At 47.3% G+C, this 15817-nt stretch overlaps 1 protein-coding gene across 1 annotated transcript in view; it reads right to left on the reverse strand.

Annotated features, from left to right (window-relative positions):
• IPO9 (importin 9) overlaps positions 1-9234 on the reverse strand; it is a 43227-nt gene extending 33993 nt beyond the window's left edge. Inside the window, exon 1 of the mRNA XM_054803895.1 lies at positions 8992-9234. Coding sequence (XP_054659870.1) covers positions 8992-9178 — 187 coding nt within the window. The 5' untranslated portion in view covers positions 9179-9234. The remainder of the gene's footprint in view (positions 1-8991) is intronic.
• Positions 9235-15817: the final 6583 nt, after the last annotated feature.

Raw genomic sequence — 15817 nt, forward strand, 5'->3', positions numbered from 1 at the left:
ACATGCTTACAGCGTCCCTGACAAAAATGTATTGAAAATTCTTCCCAAAAGGAGTTCTGCAAAATCCCTTAGCAGCACATTTGAGTGCTTCACAAATGCAGTTATCTGAGTTTCTCCTAACATCCATCTCACTTGTAAGAGGCTTTTCTGGGTTGGGAGATAATTGCCTCTCACTTTCCCATGTTTACACTGAACATGCTCAGTTCCTTCAACCTTTCTTCATAGATCTTGCCCTTAAAAAAAGAGAAAAAACCACTCTTATCCTAGCTGCAAAAGCAGGGAGCCTCATTTTGAGATGTACTTAACATAATACTCCTCTTAACTGGAGCAGTAATCATTCTTCCAGCTGTCTGCAATATTCCAGACTTGAGTACGACACTGCATTTCAGCCATATTCTTAAAGGGTATAAATGAACTAAGAAGCCAGAATAAATGCAATGGCTTCACATAGTTTCAACTCACTACTATGACTCTATTTTGCAATCTTTAAATCTGTTTGCATATATGCAGACTATTTTTTTCCCCTTTACGCATGGTACTCTGCACTTGATTTACAATATTTTATTTAAATGATTTCAGGCCACCTCTCCAATTTTCCAACATCTTTTTAATTCTGCTCTCCAAGCAGACTCCAGTGCCATTGTCGTAGAGGTGTACGCACTACTGCGGTGAGTTCTGTCTTAAAAGCCCCTTGAGTTTGACAATAAGCCACCACTAACGGCTCTACGCACAGGTTTTCGGCCAACCGTGCATCTTAAAAATAGTACAAAACTGTATGTTCTTAACTGATAAATGACACTTGTAGCAAATTCATATATGGAATCCTACTGAACTCAGATCATTCGTACCCAGCGCTTGCTTAAGCAATAAGCCAGCTCTCCTGTCACACAAAAACTAGATGGATTTATCAAGAACAGATCATATAAAACAGTATTAACTGTGTAGCACCTATTTATCCTATTTTGTTATAGACATTGGCAAGCTGTTTAATGAGCTGGTCCAAGAATCCTTCCAGAGACTGAAATGACACCGACCGTTGTAGCTCACTGGCCCCTCTTTTCTCAAGGAATTGGTTTTTTATTGTTTTTTTCCCAGTTGGCTGGGAACTTTATCTTTGTCATGGGTTACTGCAGTTCAAATGCATCTCTTCATAAGCACTTCCTCCACTTCTACTTTGTAATTTGAGATATCAGAAGCATCAAGTCTTCTTCCTAGGATAAAGTCTGTAAAACCAAGATTAGAAACTTTTAATGAAGGGCCTGGCACAGCAAACACTTAGCAAACACATTTCCTCCCAGCTCTGCTTCTCCTCCACATTAACCTCCATATTAGTGAAATCCAACTCTCCTCCTTCACAGCCAAGCTCCATCTACCACATAACCAGTTTACTAATTTTTCCGAAAAGTTGGGCTGAAGAGGTTAAGGTGGACCAAACCAAAAAATAGTATTAAGCAAGCAGGGAGGAATAAACGAGCAGGACTTTCTACTGAATTGCTGCACTTCACATCCTGCCTTCTTGAAGTGGGCCAGTATCGACCGAGTCCAGCTCAGTACGTCCATGCAGAGCTGGTTCAGGAGCTGCTACAGGTCCCTTTTAGTTGTCTCTGCAGGGAGCAAAGACAGGCAGTGATGGTGGAAGAGGCCACAGTAGCTGCTGCAGCCAACCCAGGTAAATCCCCGTGGCTGCTGACACTCCAAATTAAAACAACATTTGGTTTACAGAGACCAAATCTCACAACGGCAGCAACATCAGAAATAAGAGTTCCCTTTACCCAACACCTGCCCACCCTTTGTGCATCACAGTCTCCAAATACACAGGTACAGACAACATTTTCCATGGGACTGGTGTTCAGTAACATCATCATAAATTAATTTGGGTTGAAAGGGACCTCAGAAGGTCATCCTGTCGAACGTCCTGCTCAAAGCAGGGTCACCCACGAGGTCAGACCAGTGCAGAGCACGGAGGGCATCTGCAGACAGACTAGGAAGAAACAACAAGCAAGTACCTGATGCTTAGCCATAGTTTTTACATGCTACAACTGTGCTTCTTTAAGGAACTTCTTCAGCATCCATCATGACGCTCAATGGCTATTCTAAAAGCACTCTTTTTCAGCACACCTCTGAAGACTACAACTGAATTTTCCTCATTTCTCAGCAAAGGACAGAAAGATTAAGGACAGTCTTCTCCAGCATCCATAATGGCTTTAGGTATCTCACTTGAAATCCCTTCTTCACAACTTCTCACTACACTCAACATGTCTGCAGTACATCACAGTGCAAATAATGGCATTTGCTGCTGTGAATAACCTTTCCTCTTGCAAGTCAGATATCATGTGTCCTAATGTGGCCATTTCTCGTTTCAATTTCCCTGTTAAAAATTCAGTTCAATGTTAAAATGTTAACTCCTGTTAAAAATTCAGCTCAATTTATCCATTCACAGGATTTTCACCCATTTCTGCCCATCATCCACTCTGTTGTGATTCAAGTTAAAGCCAAGCGACCACTGTACAATCACATATTGAGGTCACATTTGTAAATTCTCCAGAATCCCTCCTTCCACACAATACTCAGTTTTTATGGCATAAAATCATGTATTCAAGGAGTTACCTAACACAATACAGAAATTACTCTCAAAACCATATGCATTAAAACAGTTATGTCAGGAAGGAGCTGACCATAAGCAAAAACGTGATCAACTGGTGAAGTACAAGTGATGCTACAAGCTTCACGCTACCATTGCGCCTGTAATTGTTCTCGCGATACAAATGAACAGCAAACTGTATCATGCAAATATCATCAGAGAATCAATGGAGTTTTAAAGCATCAAATGAAATGTGCTGAGCTACCCACTCTGGAAGAGAAGATACTGAAAGAACCATTTACTAGATCCGTAAAGCCAATATTCAAATCTGAGATCACATTCAAATCAAAGCACTGGTTGTCTCCTACAACCAAGATGGACAAGAAACTTTAAGGAGGGTCAGCATGCCCAGATTGATATATGAGCCAATTTGCCAAGGTCAACACCATCTTCACAGCCACCTGCATATCTTGGCTTCTAGCAACAAACGACCTTGCAAAGAACTGAGCTCAAGGCGCCTTTTCATACACAAGATGTCACAACATAAGCCATGCTGAAGGCAGCCTTATAAACGCCTTTTCTACGTGCTGAAAGGGCAAACAGAAACACTTAACACAGGCAAAAGCAAGGCAATTCTCCAGCCTGGAGCCATTCATCTACCACCACATTTCCAGAGCACAAGAGCAGAGAGCTCAGAGACTTAATACCGTCACCATAAAACATCAAACCTGATCTCTAACCAGGCAAGCGGGTAGCAGTATTTTTCAACTGTGTAAGAAGTTGGCATTAAAACTCCTCATCAGCATAATTTATAGGAATGTGTTACAGACACTGCTTCTCTTTATAGGGTCAAAGTACAATCCCTCCTGGTGAGCATGTACCTTCTTCAGAGTGACACTGTCCCTGCTCTGACATTCCTGGAGATGGCTTGGCCTCCGTACGTGTTCTCCAACATAGGAAGACTTAGAGGAAGAGACTATTTTTACACATTATGGAATTATCCTCAAGACATATGACGTCAGTCATAGCACACACACATATACCATCAGAGGTAGTGTACGACATTACCTGGATGGACAAGATAAAGAGCAAATGGGAACACTATCCCCACTTCACCAGGAACAAGTCTGTGCCAGAGCCGAGCCAAGTTAGACATGTGCACAGCAGTGCTGCTCCACAACCCAGAGCTCTCATTTCTCCTGCCTTCCCCCTGAACAGTCTCAGGCATTTCTTTTATTTACATTCCATTAAAACCTAGAGACAACAAAGGTCACCAGGTGAACTTTCCTCTTTCCGCAGACTGACAATAATACATCTCCCATCCCCAAGCTGTCAGGTGGTGCCTATTCCCACAATTTCTCAGCAGATAGAAGATGCAGAAGCAGGGAAGAGACCAAGTCACTGGGGACGTGTTTGGAAGTTGCTAAAGGGTGACATGGCAGGAAGAAACTGCCACCATGTCCTCATCCCAGAGCTGACGTCCCGTATTCCTCCAGAACAGCTGCATTGATTCAGACAAGAGACCCCTCATCCACTATCAACCCACTTCAAGGAGCTCAACTGCATTCTCATCTTGACCTGGCTAAACCGTGCAGGGCAGGGAGCGGGTGCGAACATGGGCCACATGCAACACAGAGGCAGAGCTGTATTGCTGTATTGGCTTAACCATATTACACAACCCAACCTGCAAGCAGCTTAAGAAAAGAGGCAAGGGCAGAGCAACACTTCCCCCAACAAACCGCCTTGGGAAATCTTGGCTTTAGGAACTTCCTGAAGCAGGTGTTGTCTCTGACCAGTGTGTTTAACGGTTCTTGAGGAGTTTTTTTCTCCAGGAACATCAAACTGGTTTTAAACCATTTCTACCTCTAACATCCAACAGCGATGAGTTCCATAGTTTGCACACTGGGGGCAAACAACCTACTTCCTTCTGCTTGTTTCAGATTCATTTTCATCTGATCTTAGCTTTATGAGAAGTCACAAATAATCACTCCTCATTCACCTTCTCTGTCACTTAGGATTTTAGAGCCTCCATCTCTAACTCTTTCCCAGGCAGAAAAGTCAATGTATTCGCTCCTTCTGAGAACAGAAGCTTTTCCACACCTCTGTGAATGTGTCTGTGCTGCATTTTTACAGCCCTGCTTTATCGCTCCAGAGAGCAGCAAGCCAGTAATGCATGCGGCACTCGGACTGCAGAAGCATGAGGAATTTATGTCGCGCTTTGTTCTCTGTTCCCTCCTTAACGGTCTATTTGGCTTTCGGAGCACGGCAGAGCAGTGAATGGGTATTTTCAGGAAACTCTCCACACTGACAATGGGATTTCTTCTCCCGGCAACAATAGTTAGGACAGCTCATTACTTTTTAAAGTATCATCTGGACTGTGTCCTCCTCCCCCAGCATTACTATGCTGACCAACACTGACCGACACCTACCGTTTGCACGCTCAACTCACTCTTGTGAAATAATTCTGTAATTTTTGCCACCAATTCTCACTCTGGCCAGACTGAGCAGAACTACTGGTAATGCTGCCACACCACTATTCACTCTTTTCCACATCATTTACGGACGTGCTGAGCAGTCTAGCTTCACGTGGGACTCTTGATTATCTCCCTGCAGCGTGAAACATGACCGGTCACTTCTACCTCTTGTCTTCAAGCTTTTAATCAGTTATTAATTCAAGAGCTGTCTGCAGCAGTTTAGTTTCCTCAAAAAGCTTCAGTAAGGGAATTTTCTAAAAGCTTTCTGGCAGTCCCAGGACTCCTTCAAACGGCTTTTTTATTAAACATAGATTGACTCTGCTGCAACAATCTCATGTACCCTGCTCCCCTCATTCCAACTCTTGACATAATTGTAACTATTACAGGCAGTGCAAAAGCCATACTGACTCACCCATAACAACCTCAACTTTCACCCCTCTGCTCCTCACCTTAGAGCCCTTCCTAAAAGCTGTCCCACATTTATCAACTTACATTTATCTGATCCTTTAGTGAACTTAAGTGGCAAGTTTTACAGCACAATTCATAGCACAGTAATTTAATGTTTGAGCCCCTTTAAAACTCTTGGAGATCCATCCTGTAGCACTTCCTGCTTAAAGTAAACCAGTAAGTGAAACTGCTTCTACTCACGCTTCAACTTGACGTGGTTTCTCCAACTTGTCTCTTGGAGAGCCCTTCAATGTGGCAAGTTAAGTCAACACCAGCACAAGGAATTCAGCTTTTCGGCAGCCCTATACTCCTTGAATGTACCTTGCACACATCACCTGGTGGCTGCGAACACCTCTGAAATGCTTTCTGCTTCTGCCACATTTGAAAGCATTGTAAGTTTTTATGTCTTTAACAAGTTTTTCCTCAATTTTTTTTTTTGCCCACCTTCATTTATTTTTCATTAGAAGTGCCAATATTTGTGCTATTTTCTACTGCCCTCACTTTTAATTTCAGCATCATCTTTATGCTGCTTAATGATACTACATTTTTTTGTTTCTTTAAAGTACTTCTGACATACATTATCTCCATTTCTTGACCTCAACAATATGGTGTTGGCAAACACAGTATTCCTTTAGCTGCTCCTCCTCTTGGTTTTTGCAAGTTTCTCCATACCAAAGACAGCACAGAAAGGAGAATATAGCTTATTCCTCCCATGCTGCTTGACTAGGACAAGAGAGGAATCACAGAAGCAGAGAATAACTCAGCTGAAAGAGACCTCAAGAGGTCTCCAGTCCAACTGCCGTGATCAAAGGAGCATCAGCAGCATCAAATCAGGTTGCTCAGAGCATTTTCTAGGTAGGCCCTGGAGACACTCAAAGATGGAAACAGCACAGCTTCTACAGTCTGCTCCAAAGCTTGGGTCTCCTCACAGTGAGAGGATTTCTCCTTATATCCAGTCCGAACCTCTTGTTTCAGTTTGTGCCTGTTTTCCTTCATCCCCACCCACCCTCCCAGTGTCTTGACAACCTCCCCATAGTTACCAGAAGCTGCTGTCAGATCCACCCCCAAAACCCTCTTGTCTCTATACTGGAAAACCCCTCTCCCCCAGCGACTCCTCATGTGGCGAGTGCTGCAGTTCCCCAGCCAAACTGATGGTCTTTTGCTGAACTCGCTCCCATTTGTCGCTGTCTTTCTTGTACTGGGCGGCTGGGAGCAAAACTGGACAAGCATTCTAGCTGTGGTCTAACAAGTGCTGACTAGAGAGGGCTGATCACTGCCTCTGATCCTGTTCATACACCCCAGGATGCAGGTGGCCCCCAGGGCACGCTGCTGGCCCTGTCCAGCTCACTGGCTGCTAGGATGTCCGGGCCCTTTGACGCAAAGCTGCTCCCCAGCCAGGCAGTGCCTGACCCACATCCCTGTAGTGGGTTCTCCTCCCCCAGGTGTAGAACTTGGTATCTGTCCTTGATGAATTTCAGGAGGTTCCTCGGTCCGTTCCCACAGGGCTCTCTGGATGGCTGCCCTGCCCTCAGGGACATCCAGCGCCTCCCCTCCAGTTTGGTGTCACCTGCAAACTGCACAACAGGGTATTCTGTAGCCTTCTCCAGGTCACTGGTCCTGCAATAGACCTGTGCAGCTTTGGAACTGCAATTGTGGAGAAGTACAGGATGACTTTAGGATATTTGTAAAACAGCGAAAAAACAGAAGCATAGATGACACTGTTTCTCTTGCCCTTAACGTTATCCACCAAATGTAGTTCTATTGCATTCCCGAGCTCTCGAAGGGACCTTAGGGACATCCATCACCTAGAGCCCTCAGAAAATACTCTTTTCTGGAAATCTGTTACCCAAACCATTACACAAATTTGATTTAATTTCTTGTGGTAAGATTCAGACTGTTGGGCTGTTGGGGGCGGGGGGGAAGTCACCACTGAAGAGCACATTGACTGCAGCAGCTTTGCAAAGCGAAGGCTCTATGGGTCAATGCACCTCACAGCAGTTCCAGACTCTTACTACTGCAATGCTGTGGAACCACTCATTAAAACCTGCAGTAGTTGTGGTGGCAATTACAGATTTCCCCGTAATGCATCAAGGAAGATTTAATCTGAGAGTGGTACAAGCACATGTTAAGGGACTGCACAACAAGAAACATTTTATCAAACAATCTGCCTTCCTTTCACTGCCCAGTCTCATTCCCAGAGTAACACAATCACAACACTATCCTTAACCCAGTCACACCCTTAGACCTTCTTTTAACCATAAACTTCCTTTGATAACTTCTGAGCTGAAGTTCAGGAGCAGAACGACTTTAAAAACCTTCACAAAACACTTTCAGGCAGCACAAACAAAGGTAAAGCAAAATTTCCAGGAGAGTCCATGTACAAGCAGCCCATCAAGCTGCCAGGCTACAGGCACAACTTCGGGCCAAGGGCCGGAGTGCCACACTCTGCAGCGCCCAGCTCCCGTCACAGCAGACTACCTGCAAATCTTCCAGTGGTTTCTACAGATTCCAGTTCTTTGGGATGGATCATGAAATTTAAGCTGAAGTGAAATAAAATGTTTTTAAGTGTAACTTCCAGGAAAAGCAGCACGTGCATGAGCTAGCTTAGTGCCACCACAAAAAGGCCAGATGAGTAATGGAATAATTAGAGACATTGTTTGGATTTGGGGTGCTTGCTCTTTTAAGCTCTGTCTTTTCAAATCCATAGGCCTGCTGCCATCCAGCTCCAGTGCCACGCGCTCCTTAGCTCTCCACAAGACAATGGAGCCCCGGCATAGGGGTTTCAGACCAGACGAGGGTACAGCTATGTCCTGACCATACTCAACCTAAAACACACCACATACAGATGACAACCTGCAGAACATGGGCATGCACAAAGGCATGCATGCCCAGAGGTGAAGAGAATAATTTTGGGGGTGGGACAGGACAAGCGGAAAGGCTCTCCATGAACAACCCTGGAGACTCAGGCTCAGGTGGAAAGAGGTGCGCAAAGCAAGAGGCCTGCTGCTTCGCCATCCCACCTCCCCCCCCCAAGTCCTACCACCACTAGTAAGCTTAGAGCACTCCTTGGTCACTCAGTTCTCACACAACAATGCGCTGTCCCGTGGCCGTCTCCAGGCTGTCCCGTGGCCGTTTCCCTCTTGCCCCACTGACAGAGCGGTGCCTTGAAGAGACCCTGCTGCGGCTTTGCCCGGTGACCTCCGCTGCAGGCCAGAGACAAGCCTAGCGAAGCCCCAACGGCGAACCCGCAGCTGAACTAGTGCGGCGGGGCAGGAGCTGCTCAAGAGACACCGGGCACACGCCTACAGCCGGGAGGAAACCAGCAGCCACCGCCGGCCCGAGCGCTGAAGCTGGAAGTTTTGGCCGAGGCCAACGCGCGGCCACGAGGTACCCGGGAAACGCTCGGGGAAAAGCGGCGACGACCTTTCCCCACCCGGACATCGCCATCCCCCTCTCCGCTCCCCTCAGCGCGGCCCGGCCCTCACTCACCCTCCGTCACCTCCAGCACCTTCACCTGCTCCTCAGCGGCGGCACGTACCGCTTGCACGGGGCACAAAATCCCTGTCAGCGTTTCTACCAGCGCCTCCTTAAGACCCTGAGCCACCGGTCCCGGTCCCGGTCCCGACCCACCACCTCCTCCTCCACCGCCTCCGCCCGCTGCCGCCGCACCCGCCATCGCGCCGCCACCGCCGCTGCGCGCGGGCTACGGGCCGCCGCGCGCGCCAAACGCACGGCAACGCACGCACGCACGCACGCACGCGACGAGCGAGCGACGCCGAGCAGTAGAGGGCGGTGGGGTCTCGGCGCGCGCCGCTCACAGCGCTACCTGGCGGAGCGGCGGGGAACGGTGGCTGAGGGAAGGGACGATGGGAGATGGCGGCGGCTCCCGGAGCGACAACCGGGGCCGAGGCAGCGTCCGGGGTCCCGCAGAGCGCCCCGCGGGCGCGCTGCGGGACCCCGAACGCTGCCTCGGCACCAGGGGGACCCGGCGGACCCTGTAGTATGAGTCAGAAGGACTCCTTAGTGGTTCAGGGCCGAGCATCTCCTCGGACCCAGGGAGTTTCTGTCATGGCGGGACCCAGGAACCAGAGCCCGGGAAAAGGGTTTAGTCCCTCAGATGGCATTTTTCCCATTCGCGTCAGTGGAGAGCTCTCCCACCGTGAGCCTTGAGGAGTCCTCAGGAGCTGGGTGAGGCTTTTCAGGGCCTGGAAGGAGTCTACACTAAAAGGCCAGATGTAGCCACCTGGGCCAAACCAGCTTGATTCTGCTTTTAAATGGTGTGAAAGTCACCCTTGGAGTGAGGTTTCCTTGCAAAGGCATTGAGATGCGGGCACACAGAGGTCCGAGTCTTTACCACCCTGATTCTGCAAATGATTTCTGTGCAGAAGCCGTGAGGGGAGGGGTGGTGGTGGCATTGCTTCAAGGCAGCACCAAGATGGTTCTCTGGCTTGCAGCAGCACGAGGGACAGGTCTGACCCTGCAGGCAGCTTTGCTCTCCTTTGTAACAGCAAAGGAGGTGGCTCAGGCTACAGGCATCCGAAGGTAAACTAAGGCTCAAGTTCTTGATTCAGGTTTGAATAGTGCTGTACACAATGCTCAGGGGAAGCAAAAGAAAGTGGGCTACCGTCTGTGAGAGGAAGAAGGCAGCTGTAGATAGCATCAAGCTCTGAGCAAAACAAGAGCCACACGTACACAGTGGAGCGGAGTACTGCTCTGTTTTCTACAACTGTTTATTTAGGAAGTCTAAGCAATTTTACAAATCATTACAAGTATGAAAAAGCAGTATTAACACATACAAAATGGGCTTCTTGCACAAGGGAGGGTGTTGGAGCTGTGTGTTGGCACAATGCTAGCAGGTGTAAGTAGGTCCCACGCTTTTTGGAGCATGGTGATCCTGGGGATTTTTCTGAACTGAGTGGCTGTTCGGTCGTTACTCCTCTGCAGCAAGACCCCCAGGAGTACGACAGTGGTTTGTATACAAACACAGTCCAGCACCATGGGTGAGCCCGGGAAGCACGGCAGAGACAGCAGTCATGTTAACTGACGCCATGCTGCCTCTGGCTGCATTGTGCGCATTTAACTCCTTCCCTACGGGCCTGTGGTTACTCAAGACTCCCTCAGGCCCAGGGGAACTTCTCTTTCCAGAGGAAGCCTCTTGTTATTCTGGTCACCATGAGGAACCATTTTCCTTGCCCACAACATTTTCTGCTTGAACGCTACTTGAGGATTATCAAGCCTATTATCTGTTACCTGGTAACAGATGTGCCACCACTAGGAGTATTTGGTTTTTAGTCTTGTCATGGTGCTATTTAATAATGAAGCATGACTTATGACTTGTGCACAAGTCCTTCTCCCCTCCTAGTGACATCCTTTCCCCATCCCCCTATTGCTCTGTTTCTGTGTTTTGTTATAATCCAAGCCAGCTTCGCCAGCCTCTTCCGAGCTGGAGTCCATTCCTCTGGGATGACGTGTCCAGTCACATTCTCTCCCACCAATATATTTTTAAATGTTCTTGTCAAGAGCGATGCAAGCGAGTCCTCTTATAAATCACGCATGTAACTTTTCCAACCTGAGTTTAAGATTTTCTCTATGAGTAGAAAGAGCAACTTGAGATACTACTGAAACACAAGACTGGGTTCAGCTCCCCACAGCCACAGTTCGGAGGTGAATGCCCTGCTGTACACCAGCACTGTCCCCCTCCAGCCCTTCCCCTCTGCCGGCACAAGGGCTGGATAGCCAAACTGCTGACCAGACAGGAACCCCATTCTGGTTAGCACTAATCCACAGCCCCTGCAAGAGGGGAGCTCCTCCTTTTGGCACAGCCCTCATGCTGGCTGTGGCCCTTCCTGTCACCATCCCACCCCTGCCTGGGGTCTCCCCTGCATGGTCCCTCCCTGCCCTGACAGCAGCAGCGCTGCAGAGGGTGACTTCACGTCCGATGCTGCCAATGCCCAGCGCTCCCCTCAGCCCGTGCCAAGCCACGCTCTCCCAGGCGGTGGCAGGCAGGCTGGGGCCAGCAGAGGTTATTCCCAATCAGCACATGGGCACAACCATTTAGTTTGGTCTTTTTGAGCAGAGAGGGGAGAAGAGCAGACTTCAGCCATGCTGCTCGCACCCAGAGGCAGAGGCTGGGCCCTGGCTGCCCCAGTCATTGCCAGCACCAGAGAGTTCTCTATAAAGTGAGTAAGGATTAATTTTCTCTTTTTTTCTTCCCAATCCAAAATGCTGTTTCTGCTGGAGGAACAAACACATGCTTATGCAGGGTATAACTTCCACTAGCCCAGGGCCATCTGCTCATCTTTGCACTGTCCTAACATTTTGGCTTAGTGAAAAGCCTAAGTGAATTCCTACTGCACCAACATCAGAGGGACAGGCCCAGGACTCTCTCACCAGACCTTCTGCTGGCACCTGTGCTGGCTGGCTAACCTCAGAGCCAGCATGTCTAAGTATTTGTGATCATTTTTGTCCCTTCTTAGCAACCAGAACCATTTCCTCTGCACTTCTACCATTTTGCAGAAAACAAGGATGCAGTTTAGGGAGAGGAGGGGTATCCCAAAGCAATGCTTGTCTAGCCCATAATCCTTCTTTTTGCTCAAGTGACCATACAACTACTCTGAATGCTCCAACTCATCCTTCCGTTGTTGTAGAAATTTATTTGAATCTTCCAGGTTTTCAGGTTTGAATTCCCATCTTTTTGTACATTGCATGGTCTTTTCACATGCTTTCTGCATAGATGCTTCCTGCAAAGCCAGGAAACCTAGAGCTCACCTTTCAAATGCCATGCGTTTTGCCTCAAAGCCAAAAGGGTTCTGACACTCATCTTTTCTTTTGACGTGCTTTAGGGAAGGAAGTTCACTCACCGTAAAAAGATCATATTCTTAGCATGAAAAGATATTTTCTGACGGACTCCTTGTTTCCTCCTTTGATGTTTCAACTCACAGGCAAGGCACACAAGCCCTTGAGCTCCCCTGTGGCCCCATGCCAAGGAAGACCCCACAGAAAAATGTGCAGCTGACATGGGACTCCTGTAACCAGCAAAAATCCTCCAAGAGAAATTTGGGCCAGCACAAGGAACAGGCGCAGCATCAGCCTGAATTACAAGGCATTATCTGGGGCATTACAGAGTAAAAATTCACCTCCAGGCAGCAACAAAGACATGAAACCCCAAAAGCCCAACAGACACCGAAGCAGCCCAAACACCTGACAAATACTGGTTCATCCTTAACAAACCCTGGGTGATGGAGCGCTCTTCGAGCAAACCGTGTGTTCTGTAGACAAGGAGCTACTGGTTTTACTACTTCTTATAAAATATTTATACATTTTTAGATACTGAGCTCACATTTCAGGAATCAAGCATGCACGCACATAAAATCTGGCCCAATATTGTGATTAAACAAGTACCTTCAAGAACATTACTGTAAGTAGTAGGATTAACAAATATTTCACAACTTCAAAAACTGAGGTATGTAAGGTACCTTCATGAAGCTGCATCTCCTAATGTAGGGTATGTCAGTATTTCTGCTCAGCCACCTTTCAGCAAACCTTCCTCTCAGCACTTGGAATTTTGGACCCAGCAGCGTATCACATCACCACATATGCTTGTGTTTTGGGTTTTTTTCCATAAAACATTTGTTCTTTCTGCCCAAGATCTTTTTACTGGAACCCACTGATACCATTTTTGTCTGTCTCCAATAGAAGCTGTGTGTGGAACCTGCAGTACTATTAATCTAGCGTGACTGCTTTATCTCCTCTTCCAGACATAGCTTTTATTTTTACTGATGCTCTTCTTGGTGCAGGGCTGTTGCCTTCAGAGACTGACATGTTCACGTCCTAGAGGAGAACTCTCAATATGTGGCTTGTTCACTTCTGAAGAAAGGATAAAGCCATTTTTCGAGGCCATACCTCAACCATTCTCTTGGAAAAGGACATTCATTTCTAGACTCACAGGACAGCCATCTCAGCTCCTTAATGTTGCCTCCAAGTACCTGCTGCCTGTGTGTGTATTCTGGAGACCTTCCCTTCCTAAATCCCATGTGACACATGTGGTCATGTCCTACCAATACATCTACTGCAGATGCAGCAGCTGAAACACTTGTTGCTCTTGCTCGTTGTTGATCTGTTGTCTGCCCTGGTAGGGATCTGGCCTGCAGCTGAAGTCCCTCGCTGTAACTCCCTTTTCCCTGAAGTGCACAAATGCTGAAGCAATCCTTCACACATCAGTCAGCTGTAACACAAACAGCTTTTGTGTCAAGCTATAAAATTAACCATGTTTGTTATTGCACTGTTTACTTGAATATATATGTATTTAGTCAGTATTAGACACCCCGCATCCCCATCCTTGGGTTGGGCTAACAAATGACTGCTGAACTCCCACAATGCACAAAGATGACATTTCAGTTCTGGTTTTCCCCTCTCAGTGCCATTTAACATGTAAATGCACGACTCCACAGCTGTGAGGGAGCACTGCCCCTCCCCGAGTCAATTCTGTTTGTATACCCAAATTTCAACTGTATACAAAATATTAGTGACTGATGTGTAATCCTTAAGAAATTATATCCTTTTCTGTATCTGGAACTCATTTTAATCCCTTAATAGTGTACCTTTTTTATCTTCTCACACCAAAGAGGAGGTCTCAGCACAGACCAGCACCCACAAGGTGCTGGGGAAGGGAAGGACTGGATCACTTTACTGCTCGGGACAGGTAGTTTATACCAAATCCTTGGCACGCTCTTTTCTCCACTTTTTGTCTTTCATGCTGGTGAGTTGGGCTGACCCTGATCACACCAACAGTGCAATTCCAGCAGCAGTTTCTGCCTGTGGAAAATAAGTGCTGTGTATGCATTATCTGGGGGTGAGTAGAGAAACGGATGGCACGTAGGGCGATAAAAGAAGAGCATGAAGAAAACCAGCACCACTTATGACACCTTCATTCAGCAAGCGCTGACAGAACGGCCCAAAATCTCCTTGCCACCTTCAGAAGCAGCCTTCTGCAGAGCTCCGAGGCTGCAGATCCGCACAGATACCTGGCCACCGCTGTGGATCAGAGCACACAGTGACCAATCTAGTTACCATCATTTCCAGTCTTCTTCCAGAGCTGCCTACCTTCCGTGTTTGGTTCCACAGCTCTCGGTGACTCTGGATTCAAGGCATCCCCGACGTGTGTTGGGGTCACGAAGCCTTTTAATCTTACATTTGATTCCGAAACAGAGAGCCAAGGCCAAAGGGCTGCCCTGCAGACAGCTCTTCTCCCAGACAGGGCTCAGAGCGCTGGAACACCCAAGCAAACAACTCAGGAACTTTACAACTAGGTCCTGGAGATGCACACCAACGCGTCAGCATGGTGGGCTTCAGTTTAAGACCAGAAATACGTGAAACCAAACCCCTGCCTCTCCTTCAGATCAGTTATCTTATGGGTGCTGTACGTGACCCCCACCGATGCAGTTGGGCACATATTGGTCTGTTGCGATGCTCTTCGTGTGGCACAAGAAAGCACACAGCGAGCAGATTAAAAGTGGCACAACAGATATGATCCCAATGTCTGACGGATGGTACAGGCAGGCTTTAAATAAAATCAGATTTTTCAGCCTCAAATCCACAGGTAGGAACTAATTTGATTTTTGTCCTATTTCATGATTAAACTAATGTAGAGGCCATAAACTACTCTTATGAAATAAAGAATTAGGATCTGAGCAGTCTAGGGAGACTGATGTACTTGGCAACTTCATCCTAAGAAATTTTTTTTAAAACATGGAGTGGAATGGGGTGGGAAGAACTTTTTTTTTTTTTTTGGTTTATCCTCTGGACATCTAGGATGGACAAGATGAGGGGTGAAACGGACAGCTGATCCTAACAGACCCTGCTGCTGAGCGTGTTCTGCTCTCATCATCTTCCCTGATGAGGAATGTGCGAGGGATGCTCACAGAAGAGTCCACCCTGAAGCAAACAACAAATCTCTTGCTTACTTATTTGACAAAGTCAAACCCAACCTAATCCAGTTTGAAGTATCCACACGGGGATGAAATCTAACAGGGACGGCCCCGTGGCACAGCAGGCACCGCCACCTCCCAGCAGTCTCCAGCCACCGGTTCCTGAAGTCACAGTTCCAGCACAAAATAAAATGCACTTCTTTAGGCAGACATCCTGCACTTCTAGGGATGGGTTTTCCATTTCTTGAAAATTGTCAAGCAAAAGATGCGGTAATTTCCAAAACATCATGCTCTAATTCTACCGCATTCATTAACCCTGATTTCAAATTTCATTGCCAGGACCACAAATGTCGCCTCTGGCCCCTACAGTCCACAAAATGACAGCTTTC

Source organism: Grus americana, chromosome 25, assembly GCF_028858705.1.
Source record: "Grus americana isolate bGruAme1 chromosome 25, bGruAme1.mat, whole genome shotgun sequence".
NCBI classification, from domain to species: Eukaryota; Metazoa; Chordata; class Aves; order Gruiformes; family Gruidae; genus Grus; species Grus americana.